This window comes from Aquarana catesbeiana, linkage group LG05 (assembly GCF_042186555.1).
Source record: "Aquarana catesbeiana isolate 2022-GZ linkage group LG05, ASM4218655v1, whole genome shotgun sequence".
NCBI lineage: Eukaryota > Metazoa > Chordata > Amphibia > Anura > Ranidae > Aquarana > Aquarana catesbeiana.
The window spans coordinates 129,748,039-129,766,107 of record NC_133328.1 but is presented as its reverse complement, the minus strand read 5'-3'; the positions used below and the strand labels follow the sequence as shown (position 1 = coordinate 129,766,107).

The 18,069-nt window shown below is 43.1% G+C and overlaps 1 protein-coding gene across 2 annotated transcripts in view; it reads right to left on the bottom strand.

The window, feature by feature from the left end:
• Window positions 1–18,069, bottom strand: part of OXNAD1 (oxidoreductase NAD binding domain containing 1) — a 156,843-nt gene that overhangs the window by 42,920 nt on the left and 95,854 nt on the right. For both annotated transcript variants that reach the window (XM_073630194.1, XM_073630195.1), the window contains exon 6: window positions 14,729–14,870. In XM_073630194.1, coding sequence (XP_073486295.1) covers window positions 14,729–14,870 — 142 coding nt within the window. The remainder of the gene's footprint in view (window positions 1–14,728; window positions 14,871–18,069) is intronic.

The window sequence follows — 18,069 nt, the reverse complement described above, 5'->3', positions numbered from 1 at the left end:
GATTTAATGAATGAGTGGTCCCATTCATGCAGTCAAAATTACCATCCTTCTTAAAATCCTATACTATTTCCAAACCCTATCCATTCATGCCCCTCTTTTTTTCTTACGCCTGCTACAAAAAAGGATACTTTCTTTTATCTGGGCCTACAAACTCCCCAGGGTCCCTCGCTCCACTATATATGCACAGACTACGAGGAGGACTCGGGGTTCCTAATATAGCAAAATACGATCTGGCAGTGCAGATCTCCCAACCAACCTTACTACATGCGATCTTGGACATTGCGCTGTGGCTGCTTCTGGAACTCCCCAACTGCACCCCAATTCCCGAATGGGCCCCATTATGCCTTCTCCATAGGGTTCATTCTCCTGTTCTAGGCCCCCTCATGCTTCATAGCCTAAAACTTTGGGATTCGGTCCGTTACTCAGGTAACCTCATGCCGAATTTCCGAATGGGCCCCATTATGCCTTCTCCATAGGGTTCATTCTCCTGTTCTAGGCCCCCTCATGCTTCATAGCCTAAAACTTTGGGATTCGGTCCGTTACTCAGGTAACCTCGTGCCGCCCTTCCTTCCGGTTCTCCCCCTTTTCAACAACCCTCTATTTCTGCAATGTTCCAAACAACCAGAATCCTTTTCCTGGTGGTTATCTCATGGATTCATGAAGGTCCGTCACCTCCTTATGTTCCTCCTCCTGGGCCTCGTTCCAGGGAACTCACAAGGCACCACCCACTGCGTTTTTTCGTTACGCCCAACTACGCCACTGGGTGACCTCTCTGAGATGCAATTCTACTTACCACTTTCCAAAAAAGGCCTTTGAGCACACCTGCTTACACGTTCCCGGTTCTCCAGGCACCATCTTGAGGATCTATGCCACACCTAACACCATTGTTTCCCCTGTTGCTGCCTACTACAAATCCTGGTGGAAACGTGACCTGAATTGGAGTGGAGTGACATAAGGCCTGGTCCTTCATTGTAAAGTGCTCCTTTTAACCCTGCAATCTCTGAAGGCCACCTATAAGGTCCTCCTAAGATGGTGTTGGGTTCTGGCCCATATAGCAAGTTCAAACCCATCCCATAGTGAAAGGTGTTTCAGGGAATGTTATTCATATCTGGTGGTCCTGCCCCCATTTAACCGGGTTCTGGTTAAGGATTTTTGGACTTATTTATACTTTGTTCCATTTGTCCATCTGCAAAGATGCTAAACTGGCCTGGCGACATACCTGTTTATTGCTTCCTAAAGCACAATTGCCAGGGACTGGAAGAAACCCTCTTTTTTGATTGCGGCAGTTAAGAGCATTTTGATTGACCTTATGGTTTCACAAAAAAATTGTCTAGCATTTTACACAACTCTCATATTAAAACTCTCAAAGTATGGACACCCTGGTGGTCTTATTCTCTCCCCACCCTGCATCCGACCAGTCTGGGCATTTTATAACTGACTTCACCTAAATCCAAGCTTGCAGGAACTTCATTCTCCCCCCTTTCTCCCCTGCTATCTCCTCTTTATCCTTTCTTCCCTTCTCCATGCCCCCACCCTCTATATATTCCCCCCTTTTTATTTCTGGCACTTGGCTTATGCCTACGCCCATGCCCACCCCCACCTCCCCATTGTATGCTCCTAAGCCCTCAGACCTACAGTAGGTCTCCTTTGCAGACCCATGGCCTGTGTCGCACGGTCATAATATAGGGTTTTACCCCACTAAACTGTTATATTAGGTGTGTATCAACCAATGCCATTATTTTTTGCTTTCTTACCATGATCCCCCTGCGTGGGTCACCAGTTGTTTTGTTACCGTTAATTTTTTCAATAAAAATGATTGTACCAGAAGATTTAATAAATGGCTCAGTGCAAGATAGACCACTTGAACTCTGCCGTCTGACGTATTTCACTCACAATCTCTTTAGACAATGAATAAGCTAATTACAAGTAAAACGCATCAGAGCACGAAGTTCAAGTTGTCTGCCTTGCATTGAACTCCTCATTAAAGCAGTATTAAACCTAAAACCAAAAATGTAATATAATGCAGTTTGCCAATCTTTAGATGTGGTGGCTGGAGTATTGCCTGGTTTGTTTTTTTACCTTCAGTTCCAAATAAATTCCTTTTGTTCCCTGCCCACTCTAATTGTTCTAACACTCCTTTTTTACTGTACCTTACTGAGTCATCAAAAGGTACTAATTTACAAAATCCCAACCAAATATCATTCCACAAATGGTGTTTGTCAAAGGCAAAGCAGGTACCTCTGCAGCCACATCTACCAGTTATTTGTACAGGAGGGTGGCAGAATCATGATTCTCCACATTGGAGATGCATGCTTCATCAGAGCCCAAGTTTATCAGCAGTGCCGGGTTTCTCAGTCCGTGTTCATGGTTACCATGGTAATGATGCACACAACTCCAATGTAGGGGATCATAATTCTACTAACCTCCAACATGAATGTAAGATGGATACCTCCTTACCTAGAACTTTGGTGTCCAAGTCCTTTTTTTGAAAGTTTCAAATTATTTACATTACAATTATTATTATTATATTAAACAGAACATTTTTCAGACCTTAAATACAGCTATTTCTTTTAAAACGCTGGCTCAAAGTGAAACTTGAAAAATACAGCCATAATAGGAAAGATTTATAATGAAATAAAAAACACAAAGCAAAATGCAGTACCCAAGAGCAGAGAAAGCCAATCATGTTATGAACTCACTGAGCCAGTGTAATCCTACACTTAGAGAAAAATCAACACTGCTTATAGCACTGATGTTAAGGAATTGTCTTTTTTTTTTTTTTTTTTAAAGCTAGTGTTAATAGGAAACACAACCTCTACATAGTTAAAGGGAGAAGTTTGGTTTGTACTACAAAAGAAACAACCCATTCCTAGCCACATAAAGAAAATAAAAAATGAGAACAGGAATAATGATAATAACTAAAATCTATACTATAATCTACTCTGTTAAAGTGATTGTAAATGCATTTACTTTTTTAAAAATAACAGAGTGGGCCAAACTACTTCTTCTTGGGTCCCCCACCGGCGCTTCTAGCTCCTTCTTTCTGGTGATTTCTTCCAAGTGGGAATTTGTGTGGGCTCACTACCGAGCTGCGCTGCCTGCATCTATAGACACAGACAGCAGGGCTTGGCCCGACCCCCCACTCCTGCATCACTGTCTGATTGACAGCAGCAGGAGCCAATGGTTTCCACTGCCTCAGCAAGGCCTATGAGATCAGGAAGTAAGGAGCGAGAGATGCTACAGATGGGCACAGCGCTGGACTGAATCAGGGCTCAGGTAAGTATGGGGGGTGGGGTGAGGGGGATACTACTTGCAAGGAATGCATTAAGGCAAAAAATGTTTAGGCTTCATAACCACTTTAAGAAGGCACTCTTTCCTTTAACACAGTGACTTTTTGAAGGGTGCAGAGTCACTGCCTACTTCCTCATTGTGTAAATTAAAATGACTTGTAATAAAATTAACTTAACCGGAGGCGCATGCGCGGCGGCACCTAACATGGACGCTTAGTCCGGGAGCTCCGTCCCGCTCCAGCAGCTACGGCCTCAGAGAGAGCAGACCGAACGGCATCAGCCGACTGGATCCACTCCCCAAGTGTGGGAGACAACCCGGGGACCATCCACATGTATTCCGGAGCGGTAAGACGCAACTTACAGCCCGCTTTTGAAGCCTCACCGGCCTGGCCTGATACAGCTAAAATGGCGGTGGCCCCTTACTGTGTTACCTCAGACAACACACAGATCTCGCAGCCCACGTCCTCCCCCTCTTTACTGCAGCAAGACAACCTTGCACACAGCACTGCCCTGGGCCTCACCTCCCCTGCTTCTACCGAATCCCTATTAGGACGCTGTATGGCAGGTGCAGACTTTTCACCTATGGAAGCAGGCCCTCCCCAGTCACAACAACTACTACAGCCCGGGGACTCGGGCCTACCCCAGCCTGTTGATGTTGCGGATCTCTTTAATAAATTTGCTGTACTTCTGGACAGGGGATTAATCAACATAGCTAATAAGATTACAAATGATATTAAAGCAGATTTACAGAATATTGGATCCCGCATGGAAATAATAGAAACACACCTGGAAGCCACCGCATCTAGAACAAATCAGAATACTGCCTGCATACAGATTCTCCAGGAACAGCTTGAAACTGCGCATGCAAAGATTGACGACCTGGAGAACAGGAATCGAAGGTATAACTTCAGATTAAGGGGGCTCCCTGAGTCTTATAAAGACATACCAGTCACAATACAAGCTTTCATTAAGGATTTACTTCCTGACACCCCACAGCACAGATTGGAGTTAGACCGGGCTCACAGGGCTCTCAAACCACTTAGAGCAGACGGTCTTCCACGTGACGTCGTGGTCAAGCCACATTTTTACTCCATCAAGGAGGAAATAATGCGGAAATCAAGATCAATGCCTAAAATCATCTTCCAAGGCCACCAACTGCAAATTTTTGCGGATCTCTCCCCATCCACTATACAAAAGAGGAGATCCTTGAAACCACTCCTTCAAATCCTGATGGACAAGGCTATCAAGTATTGGTGGCTCTTTCCGTTTCAGCTAAAATTCATCTGGAAGGGCAAATCATACACTTTCGGTTCGCTTCAAGAAGGAGAAAAGGTTCTGCTTCAACTGGGCCTCATCAGCCAGGACTTTAACTCTACACCGTCGGGATCAAATCCAAATTCAACAAAAAGGCAACTTCCAACCAGCCCTCTGACACCAATATGGGAATCGGTGAAGTCCAAGAAACATAAGGAGACAGTACCTCCATGACTCTTTTGACTATGAGACCATCTGGGCCGTGTCCGGTCCTAGTGGCCTTTTTTTTTTTACTTTCTTCTCAGGTGACCTGGGGGGTCTCGTACCCCGGGCTGGTCCCTCGTGGGATGGTTACCCCTCGGCCTAAATTTTTTATTGGGCCGAGGGGATCTCGCGGGGAGTCCCTGCCGGGGTTATGGGTCCTACCTAAAATTTACACTAGACACAATTTATAGATGGGGCCCCCCTCTCGGCCATGTCCCTAGGGAGGTGTCTGAGAGGAGGAGGAGGAATGATATTAACCACAATCAGTCTGGGCTCACCATAGTGACCTGCTCCTCTTATATCCCTATCGCTGAAAGAATTACCTAGTGTACCCGACCCATCCGGAATACCCTTGCTCCCTATCCCCTCCACCATGGGCATCTATGCCCACATGGATCCAGCCTATTATCTCCATCCTAAAAAGGCTCACAGTTTTACGTTACTTTTTTTTTTTTTCTTTTTTGTTCTATTTTCAAGGCAATATGTAGTTTCACCTCCTGCTCAATTTTACATTTCCATTAGTTGCAGCTGCCTAGGGTGAAATGTCTTGCCAGTTATTACTGTTAGAGCCTAGCAACCTTTATTAGTCATCCCTTTTTTCGGTTTTACTTAGAGATATAGTTTTAGCGGCCTGTCTGCTGGAGTGGTGCTCATGCACCCCCTCTTGTCTGTGAGAACAGATTTTAGTCTCTTCTCTGGACAAGTGTAGTCCCTGTCGTTTAGAGGGACTCTAAAGTTCACCCTTAACATAGATGGGGGATCCTGTCACCTCCATCCCTCGGAAGACTCCCTTGTCTTTCGTCTTTCTTGTCTCCTTTACTTTCTTCTCTCTCTCACAAGACGCTCAATATATTCTCTTTTCAGAAGTCGACTGGGGGGAAACACCCCGAGGTTATATACTGACATCAGAGGACTCTACCAGGCCTACGAGGTACCTTGGCCTCACTGAACTCGACTGGGTAAGTGCTGATTTGGACCCAGATTGTTCCCCACATCTGCTCAATGGCTAATACACCACAGATACAAACTACTATCAAGGTAGTTACGCATAATGTGCAGGGATTGAATTCTCCCATTAAAAGACGTAAAATTTTTAACTACATGCACTCGCAAAAAGCTGACGTAATTCTCATACAGGAAACACACTTGCCTAAAAATTTCTGCCCATCGTTCATTCACTCTAACTTCCCCTTCTTTTCTTTGGCCAATGCCGAGACTAAGATTAAGGGAGTGGGCATTTTCATCTCAAAGAGATGCAAATTCACCTTAAAGTCAGAACACAAAGACCCAGACGGGAGATATATATTACTGGTGGGTGAATTAGATGGACAACTATACTCATTTATATCATATTATGCCCCCAATACAGGCCAATTAGCCTTCTTCCAAAACATGCTGCAGACACTAAATCCGCTAACTGAAGGCACGGTGATCTTTGGGGGAGACTCCAACACCGCGTTCGATCAGGGACTGGATAAATCTAGACCCCCGGGCGCACGCTTAACCAGACCTAAACAGAGCCTCCGTTTGGCCAAATTATTATTTCAACATGGTCTAGTCGACATATGGAGGGAAGTCAACCCCACTGCCCGAGACTTCACCCACTACTCAAACCCTGACGGAACCTTCTCTAGGATCGACCATATTCTCCTTACATCACCCTCTATCCCACTGACCAAAAAAGCTTTTATTAAAGAGGTGGTCTGGTCGGATCACTCCATGGTAATTTTGACACTCCGCCGCCAGGGAAGCCGGCTCCCTGATAGACGCTGGAGACTTAATGAATCCATACTGAGTGACCCGTCCAGAGCAACAGAAATCGAAAAACTTATCAAATCCTATTTTCACACCAACGACACACCAGATATTAGCCCCTCTTGCCTCTGGGCAGCCCACAAGGCAGTCCTTAGAGGCCACTTAATCCAAATAGCTTCACACTAGGGTTGTCCCGATACCGATACTAGTATCGGTATCGGCACCGATACCAAGCATTTGCCCAAGTACTTGTACTCGGGCAAATGCTCCCGATGCTTCCGCCGATACCTTGACTGTCAGCGGTGATGGACGTGTGGGGGAGTTACAAGCTTCTCCCCCCGCGGCTTTCAGCTGCTTAGTGACATACAGCGGTGATCGGTGCTTGTAATTCCCCCACACGCGATCACCGCTGACTGTCACCTCCTCCTCCTTAGTCCTCCTCTGTTCCTCTGTCCCCCTCCGCTGTCCTGCTCCATTGCTGTGTCCCCCTCCGTTCCTCTGTCCCCCCCCCGCTGTCCTCCTTCTTTGCTCTGTCCCCCTCCGCTGTCCTCCTCCGTTCCTCTGTCCACCTCCCGCTGTCCTTCTTTGCTCTGTCCCCCTCCGCTGTCCCCATCCGTTCCTCTGTCCCCCTCCGCTGTCCCCATGCGTTCCTCTGTCCCCCTCCGCTGTCCCCATCCGTTCCGGCTTTCCGTTGTCCCCCTCTCTCTTCGTCTGTCCCCTCCGTTCTGCTCTCTCTCCGCTGTGTGTATGGAGAGAGTCAGCTGACTCTTTCCATTCACATAACTGAAACATTGTAATCTTCTGTGATTACAATGTGTCAGTTTATGAATGGAGAGAAGCTGCTGTGTTCTCTCCATTCATTCTCAGTGCAGCTGACGCTGCAGAGAAAGGGACTGGGGAATCTCTATCCTCTGTCTATTTCTCTGTCTCAAGGGGGAGATATCAGAGGTCTGTTAAGACCCCTGATATCTCACCAAAGCCCCCCAACAGGGCTGATTAAAAAAAAAAAAAAAAACACACACATAGTGCAATAAAGAATAAAAAAAAAATTGTAAAAAATAATAAATGTAAATGAAAAAAACCAAAACAAAAACACACACACAGACACCGTTCACTATACCACCACCCCCACCCCACCCGCCCCCCCCCCTCAAAAAAAAAAAAAAAAAAAAACTGTCACGTGACATTAAAAAAAAGTATCGGTAATCGGTATCGGCGAGTACTTGAAAAAAAGTATCGGTACTTGTACTCGGTCCTAAAAAAGTGGTATCGGGACAACCCTACTTCACACATTAACAAGTCCAATAAAGCGGAAATTGCAAAACTAGATAAGGAATTCTCTGATTTGGCCAAAATGCACAAAACTAACCCTAGCTCGGTACCCATAGCCAAACTAGACGCAGCCCGTACGGCACTAAACCTGGCCCTCACTACCAAGGCCGAAAAATGGTTACGATGGAATAGATCCAAATTTTACTGCCACGGAGACAAATTAAGCTCAATGCTAGCAAGTAGACTCTCCCCAAAATTCAGGTCCCAAGCTCTCCCAAAAATTAAAATCCAGGGGGGCACACTCTCTCAGAATCCCCAACGTATCATGGGTGAATTTCAGAGATACTACGAAGCCTTATACAGTGGGGATCATAACCCTCCTCAACGGGAGATAGACAGTTTTTTAAATAACATTCAAATTCCTAAATTACAAGATACCCACCGTCAAAAATTAGAAGCCCCTATCTCAGCGGAAGAAGTATGCACGGTCATTAAAAACTCTAAAACTCTATCAGCACCAGGCCCAGATGGGTTTTCTATACCCTATTATAAATCTTTCGCCATCACACTTGCCCCATATATGGCCCGGTTCTTCAACGCCCTCAGGCAAGGGGGACAACTGGACTCCTCACTTAATATGGCTCACATCACAGTCCTCCCCAAACCCAACAAAGACCCCAGCTCTGTAGGCAACTACAGGCCTATATCTCTTATCAATAATGACTTGAAGTTCCTGACTAAGATCCTTGCAGACCGCCTGGCTTCCTTTATTAGCTTATACATTCACAAAGACCAAGTAGGATTTATTCCTGGAAGACAGGGTCCAGATCAAACTAGACGTGCGATAGATATAATTTCTCTCCTCAACTCAAATTGGGATGGAGGCCCATCCAGACAAGGTTGTCTATTGTCCCTAGATCTCCAAAAAGCTTTCGACTCCGTAAATTGGAATTATATATTTAACATTTTACATAGATGGGGATTTGGAGACTCCTTTCTGAATGTTCTGCATGCTCTATACTCATTTCCCACAGCCCAGGTGCGTCTGCAGGGATTTTACTCTGAGTCTTTCCCCATTTCGAGAGGCACAAGACAGGGGTGTCCTCTATCCCCATTGATTTTTGCCATAGCAATCGAATCCCTAGCAATCGCCATCAGATCCAATCCAAACATACAGGGGGTTCAGTGCGGCTCCCGTCACCACAAATGTGCGTTGTTTGCAGACGACATCCTAATGTTTATATCGTCTCCCCTGACCTCCCTCCCCAACATATGCCGTCTTCTTGACGAATTCGGATCTATCTCAGGACTTAGAGTAAATTATGACAAGACTCAAGCGCTCAACATCAACCTACCTACCCCTTTGCTGGCCAAGCTAAGAGAGAGTTTCAGGTTCACGTGGAATGAAGCGCATATCACATACCTGGGGATAAAATTGACACCCAAGATAGAGCTTCTTTATCAAGCTAATTATCCTCAACTATACCATAAACTGGAAGAGGACTTGACCAGGTGGTCTGGGCTCTCGTTATCCTGGCTGGGCAAAATAAATTCAATTAAAATGACCCTTCTTCCCCGCATCCTATATTACTTTAGGGCCCTCCCAATCCCTATCAACAAAGCCCGATTAAAAAAATTCCAAGCCAAAATTATACAATTTGTTTGGGGCAAAAGAGGACATAGATTCTCAAAATCGATCTTGTTTAGAGCCAAGACCGGTGGCGGACTGGGCTTACCTAACCTACTCTGGTATTTCCATGCAGCCCACCTTGCTCAAATCTCAGCAGTTTACTCCCGCTGGGAAAAACCTGACTGGGTACATATTGAAAGGCTGGCAGTACCACTCCATACCATAGACTATCTCCTCTGGTGCCCTAATAAACTAAGACCTTCAATCCTATCCCCGACGCTTTCACACTCTTTCCATCTCTGGGATTGCCTATGGAAAAACAACCAGATCTCATTTCCTATAGAACCTCTTAAACATATATTTCATAATCCTGACTTCCCACCGGGGCTAGACATTAAAGCCTTTCAATGGTGGCTAGACAAAGGGCTGTACAGGATAGGCCACTTTTTCAGGCCTTTGGGCCGGATCTCCAAACCATATTGTATTAGTAACTTGGAAATGCCCCCCTCAGAATTTTTCAGATTCTCTCAAATCTCAAACCTTTTACAGAAAAAGTGCAAGACTTCTTCCCACAAATTATTAATAACTGAATATGAGTCCTGGTGTGGCCAGGCCGTTGAGCAGAGGGGGGGAATTTCGGTGATCTACAGGGCCCTATCATCAACACAATCCAAGGCACCTTACATGCTGCAATGGGAGGAGGACTTGACACAACAATGGAAAACCGACACTTGGCATCGTAATTTTGCAAAATCCTTCAAGGGGATTCTTAATACCAACCTCATGGAAGCTAGCGTAAAAGTTATAACTAGATGGTACCTAGTCCCATCTAAACTAGCTGCGATTTTCCCATCCTCCTCTACTCTCTGCTTCAGAGGTTGTGAATTAAGAGGTGACATGATACATACTTGGTGGTCCTGTCCCAGAATACGCCAGTTTTGGCACAAAATCTTCACCTGGATTAACAAAATTACAGCCTTATCCATACAAGTATCCCCCCTCATAGCACTCCTTAACTTCCCAGTTCAGGGAGCCTTCGGGAACACGCAACGCCTCATACACTTTATCCTTCTAAGAGCTAAGCTCACGATAGCCAAAGCTTGGAAGCAACCGTATGTTTCCACCCTCATGGCCAAACGAAAGATATCCTGGATTATGAACCAGGAAAAGATGGCGGGCGTAGTCTTGGATCGCTCAGAAAAGTTCAAAATGGTGTGGGAGCCTTGGGCAGATTTCGTGGGTATATCCCTCTACTAGAGTCCTCAAGTGGCAACTGTGGGACTCTGGGCTCCCCCCAGTCGGCTTCCAATATAAACTCACATTTCTTCTTCTGTCTCTTACCTTTCTTTTCTCCTCTTCCCCCTCCCATTCTCACTCTCTCTAAGGTCCCCACCCCCCACTTCTTACTCAAATGATTTTTAACTAGACCAAACAAGATTGCTCTTTTGTAATGAGGTCTAGCATTATGTTGGCTATACCGCACACTCCTCAAAAATGGAAAAAACTGTTATATGTTAAGAACATTTCATTCTTCCAATTTTTTATTTTTTTTTTCATTACATTTAAACTAGTTGCTTGTCAGGGCGGTCAAATACATACCATAATCACTAGTCTATGGTTATTCCTAGACCTTTGATCTGTCTCGTATGCCAAAAATTCTTAATACCCTCTACAGAAAGTGATGGGTTGTTTGTTTTTTGGGTTTTTTTGTGTTTTTTCTCACAAATTTTACGTATTACAAGGTTAATTTCGAGGTGGGGGGTCTTGGGGGGGGGAGCTCTGCCACAGCATGTTCCCTATTGGGGTGGTGGAGCTCCCTCCGTCTGGGATCACCCACCTTATCATAATGTGAGGTAACCCGAGCTAAAATAAAAAAGGACTAGATAATTTAGACTTTGATCTCCGGGATTCCCTCCTAACCTACATGAATCCTTTTATGTACTATTGTTTTCCAAGTTATACTTTGCACTTTCTGATCACTCTAGGAATTACCTGTACAATATGATGATTATATTTCTGTAACTGTTACATCATTCCTAGCTCTTGCGGGGCTGAGGACCTGCTTCTTGTTTATTGCCTATGATGTATTCACTTTTATTGGAAAATAAAAATATATTGAAACAAAAATTAACTTAACCACTTCAGCCCCGGAAGATTTTACCCCCTTCCTGACCAGAGCACTTTTTGTGATACGCCATTGTGTCGCTTTAACTGACAATTGCGCGGTCGTGTAACATTGCACCCAAACAAAATTGACGTCCTTTTTTTCCCACAAATCGAGCTTTCTTTTGCTGGTATTTGATCACCTCTGCGTTTTTTATTTTTTGCGCTATAAACAGAAATTTTGAAAAAAAAACACATTATTTTTTACTTTTTGCTATAATAAATATCCCCAAAAATATATAAAAAAAACTATTTTTTTCCTCAGTTTAGGCCGAAATGTATTCTTCTACACGTTTGGTAAAAAAAAAAAAAATCTCAATAAGCGTATATTGATTGGTTTGCGCAAAAGTTATAGCGTCTACAAAATAGAGAGGATATTTTTATGGCATTTTTATTATTATTTTTTTTTTTACTAGTAATGGCGGCGATCTGCAATTTTTATCAGGACTGTGACATTATGGCAGACACATCGGACAATTTTGACACATTTTTGGGATCATTGGCATTAATACAGTGATAAATGCTATAAAAATGCATTGATGACTGTAAAACTGTCACTGGCAGTGAAGGGGTTAAAACTAAGGGGCGATCAAGGGGTTGATGTGTTCCCTAGTGTGTGTTCTAACTGAAGGCGGGAGGGGACTGTGCAGGGGAGATGACAGATTGCTGTTCATACTCTGTGTGAACAGATGATCTGTGTGTTCTTCCCTCAGAGAACCGGAAACTGTGTGTTTACACACACAGATCCCGGTTCTCAATGTGTCAGCGGCGATCGCGGGTGCCCGGCGGTGACCGTGACCGCTGGGCACTCGCATCGGCTCGGGGGTGGCGAGGTGGGGGGGGGGGGTTGGCTGTAGGGCAAAGCGATGTTATATAGCAACTGGGGGCTGAAAGGGGACACAACCACAATATTAATGCCTACCTAAAGCACAAAACTTGTAAACAGGCAACATTAACTCTTGTAGCAAGTGTACGTACAAAATTGAACACAACAGAATAAGGGATACGGTAGTAAAATAGCTTGGGGCCTGCTCCATAATGCCCTTTTCTGGCCAGATTGTATCAAACAAAGAACATACATTCAAAGGTAGTAAAAACAAACATAAAGCTCATATTGTGAGTACATATGAGAATGACAGAATCCAGTTCACACTAAAAGATATAACTTTAGTCTCATAAATTGATATTTAGGCACATATAAAGTACTGTATGTCTGGAATAGACATTGGGGTTTATAAGAGAAATAAATGAAAGAAGGGTGCCCCTAGAATGAAACGGAAATCCAGCCATCAACACCATAACAGAAAATATTTACAAGGGGTCTCCTTAGTTGACAGGTGATGTTTCTCATAAGCAATGTCTACCTAGCGCCAAAACCCATGCCTCAAGAAGGGAAGGGAGGGGGCATATTAGAGACCTATTTAAGTCAACAATGGGGTTGGGGGGTGTTGGAGACCCACTTAACTCAACAGAGGGGTGGGGTGTTGAAGTCCCATTTAAGCTTAACTGTTCTTTTAATAAAAATAAGCTTTTGTTTCAAAGTGGTTTTGTCAGTAAGAATGCAAAATTGTACTTTGTGAATTTATCTTCTAAAATCAGAGAACACAATCAGGGAAAATACTGGAGCTGCTCTCCTGGGTCTCTGCCTCTTCACTGGTTGAGAGACAGCAGCATTGGCTCCCACTGCTGTCAATCACAGCTAGAGAGGAGGGAGCGGGGGGTGGGGCTGAGTCCCATTCTGTGTGTCTTATAGACACACAAAGTGGGTCTCGGGAGCGAGCATGCGCAAGTGTCTCCATAGTAAGCGGCTTGATATAGGGGCACTCGGAGAAAAGGAGGAGCCGGGGGAGCAGATAAGAAGAGGTTCGTGGCTACTCTGTGCAAAACCATTGCACAGAGCAGGTAAGGGTAACATGTTTATTATTTAAAAAAAATACCTTCAATAGCACTTTAAGGCCACTCTTTAATCAGCAATAGTCTACCAATGCACAGCAACAGAAAAAAAAAAGATCTTTTTTTTTTTTTTTTTTAATTTTTATAATGCAGTGCACCACAGCGTGTGTTGTGCTGCAGTACGAGTCTGTTGGCACTTACTGTACTAATGCATTGGGATTCCACACCAAATAAATGGCCCCACATGTATTACACAGAGTGACTTTTGTTACCTCCCCATGCTAACTGCAAAAACCTTCAATATAATTGGGTGGTGCTTAGTCATAACAGGAATACAAGTAGACAGCTTTTGCATTCAGGCCTATGAAGAATTTAGAAAACCTAGCACTCTGCCACCTAAAATTGCACCTCCTTGTCACCCAGCACCTCTGACTTTGAACCTTTCTACATCCCAGCACCCATACCACTGCACTGCCATTCTGAACCTTCCTTCAGCACCACTTACAATGTATCCCAACACCCAGCCACTGCATCTTTCTGCCAGCTAGCACCTCTGCCACTGCATACTACAACACTGCTCCCCCTTGTCAACTCTGAGGGACATGCAGACGGAGGAGAGGAAGAGTCTGAAGTTTCTAGACTCTCTGCCTACTATCTTCCTTCTCTAGTGACATCGCCTCCTCCCTAATGAAGCCTGTAAAGGCAAACCAGTCAACCGTCCCCTGGGGGCGCTGTGCACATTGTGTGTGTGTTTCCAGGGGAAGAAAATTCAAAGGCTAAAAGAGTAGAGGGAAGCCAAACACTAAACCTGCTTACCACCTCTATTACTATGGAAACCTTCCAATGCGGCAGCCATTTACTAAAAGCCCAATATCAAAGTTCATTCTTTATTTCCTTTACTTTCAAGATAAGTTTTATGTTACATAAAACACTGCTATTTAATCACTCCTTTTCTCCTGAATTAATGAAACTTACATATTATTATTTTGAACATGCAAATTCAATACCGGCCGGAAGCAAAGGGGGAAACTAAAACACAATTTTTTTCCCTGTATTCTTCTCTTACAATAGGTATAGGATATCTGTGTAGTAATCATGAACACACCTGGCAAATGGTTAATAATCAGTATCACATCAAATTTTATATGGAACATATGCTTTTTTATTCAGGCACTACCCACGCTGGGCTAGGTCATGGCAGTATTACCTGTGTGTGAATCCAGTGAGCAGGCGGATGTAAGTTATACTTCACTGCAAGCTCCAGTACCCCTTCCTGTTCCAGAAGTCCTGGACTTGAGCAAATGGAGAAACCCCCAACTTTAGGAACTCCAGGAATAAAGAAATCTACCCTGTAAAAAATCAAAATATTACAAATTTTAATCGTTGCTAATTTAGAAAACATGCACAGTTTACATTCTGTTTATACAGTATATCTTACTATACACCAAATACTGTCACACAATCACGCCGTATTCATGTCATCAGTTTGCGGAAGCACCTATATCTGTGAGCAATTGTTCTCAAGGATGAAGCACATGAAGGGCAAATATAGAAACAAAATATCTGATGAGCACCTTAAGAATTCATTGAGAATTGCTACTACATCCATAGAACCAGATACTGATGTGCTGTTAGTTTATCACAGTGTCAAATTACACACTAGATTTATGTTGCCCTCTTATACTTTTATAATAAAAATATTACAAATAAAGTTTATTTACTACATTGTCTATATCAGTGAGTTACTAAACCCACAAGAGTAAAATCAGTCTGTATATGCAGTAAAGCATGCTGGTTATACTCACTGTGGAACCTCAGGGGTTAATCACCTGCATTGTGTAAAAAGGCCATCTGATCCTCCCCTTTCTTTACTGTCCCCAATCCATGTCCTGATAACACAGAGCCCTAGGAGGCACTCTGCGCATGCTGGGTTTGGTGGTATATTGCTAGAGAGGGTTTTTTTTTTTTTTGCAAGGGTGCATGTGATCAGCACGGGGTCAATCAGTACTGTCCAGACAGAGGGTCAGGGTCATGCAGCTTCATAGGACAGCCAGACGACTGAAAACTCCTCCTTCAATCTTTAACTAGATGCTCGGCTGGATCTTTTTTTTTTTTTTTTTAGCTGATCATATTACCTAATAGGCTTAGAGAGCTAGAGATGGAGATTGCAGGGGGGCATGTCAGCAGGAGGGAGAGAAACAGCAGATCACTGATCTTCCCAGTGAGTAGCTGTGCGAAGGGGAGTGATAGCACAAGTCTGACCACTGGAGTACAGGCAGGCTGTGCTCTCAAGTAAAATGCAAATAAGAAAACTGACCAGACTGGGATGGATGTGCTTCCATGCCTAGCATGATCAGTTTGAAATAGGAAAGCATGGGGACTGGCAGGAACAGCAGGTATTTCAGACAAAAGGAAGCAAAGCAAAGAGAACAGGATACTTTTCATCACATGTACATGGTACAGCAGGCACATATCAGGAATATGAAATGTTGGAGTTAACATACACTTTAAGCAACTAATTTTCATTCAGTTAGGGTTTATATCTAATTTATTTGCCAATGTTTCTCTTGGTCAAAGTTACCTTTCTAAAACAAGCCACGGAAAATGTAGAAGTAGACTATGGCGACACAGCAGAATAGTTTTTCAACAACTTTATCAGCTTCTCTGTCAACTACTGCTGCTCTAAAACAAGCACGCGCAATAAATAAGGCAGTTCTAAGTGCAAAAGAGTTGTAAACAACCAATCGGATTTCAGCTTTCATTGGTGTAGAGCAGTCAGAACTATAGCAGATGACTTGTTACTATGGGTTATCATATAGTTCTTTGCTCTATGAATAAATCATAGGTAGAAAAGTAATTCATGCAATTTCAATATATTGTATTAAGACTGAACTGCAAACCAGCTTTTGTATTGTATGAATGGATAAAATTTGGGAAATCAGCATTTGCACTCTATGCCCATTTAACATTCCTGACTCCATTACACTGACTGTCAAATAACCTGAACTTTCAATGGCAAGGAAAGCCAGGCTTAAATCCAAAAAAGTCAACACATTCCTAATATAATAAAAGAAACAAAGCACACCATAAAATTTTATTTTACAGCTGGATTTAAGCTAGCTACATTTACTTTAATTGTATGTTAATGAGAAACATGTGGTGCATACATTGATTAACAAGCTAAAATACAATGACGCAAAACAGGCTTTTCAAACGTCTTGGCATGAGTAAAACGAAAAATATAGAAATATAAAAGTTGTTTTCTTTGTTTAACAAAAACAATGATCATAAAATTTTACAGAATCATTTAAAAAGAAACATAATGGAATCTTACAATTGACGGTAAGTTCTATAAATAGCCGTACTACATGAAGTCATTGTTTTTCTTAATTAATTGAATCTACAGACTCATTATCCGACCTGACTCCAGAATGTCCTTGGATCTGTTCATTTTCATGACCCAAATTAGAAAATTAGGTGGGTTTTCTAATCTTTTTTTAATACTTTTTTTTTTTTTACATTCTCATTTAAAGAAGATATTTGCAAAAGTCAACTAGAGATTTTTACTATTATTATTATTATTGTCGACAGCTCTCTGCATGCTAACAGATTGTTCTGGTCATGAACTAGTAGAACTAGACAATAGCGCCCTCTAATGTTTAATCACTTAAACTGGTGTTTCTTAACCTTTTTCCAGTCAAGGCAAGGCACCCTTTAAAATGATCCAATAGAGAATAAATCATTAGAGATGATATATTCATGAAAAGCAAATACACTTTTGCACACTGGTACTATCTAATATTCCAGCATTTGTTCTCCCTAATCATCTCTCCACCATGCATCTAACTTGGCCCAAGTGCTGACAGATAGAGGCGGGGGGGTCAAACAAGGATACTGTGCAGATGCCAGGCATCCTCTTTATTAACAGAAGATGTTAGGAATTGTTGGGACACTGGTGGCTGACTCACACGGTGCACAAAGTTGTAATGTTGCACAATGAAAACCTGTGGCCTTGTGTAACAAAAAGACAGGCATTTTAGGCATTTTGTCATGGCGCCCCTGAAGACTCAGATAGCACCCTGGTAGAAAAAAAGGCTGATTACTATTGAAAAACTGTATGATAAAAAAAATGCCTGGGCTTAAAAGACTTTACAGTAATAACGCAGGATGAATACACTTCTCTGTAAGCATAAACTTGAATATTAAAGATGTACAAAAGAAAATTACAGATTTTTTTAGTATTGTATATTTGAAGATTTTAAGCTGCCTATAAATCTCTTCTGCCACTTTCTACGATCATTGCAGCTCAAAGAGAGCTGAAGCGGTTCTGGCACCCACTGCTAGCAGTGCTCTCGCTGTCACACTGGGGTGAAGGGATTCAATTTACAAATCTGGAAAGAGAAAGATGGAGGGACCACTACCCACTGTGCTGGTGACTGATGGCTTTTACAGATTAAATATGGCTGCTTTTTAACCACTTTTGTACGAATGTACATTTAGGAATGGGGGATCGCTGGGCCCTATTCAGTGCTGTTTATGAGCGGCACG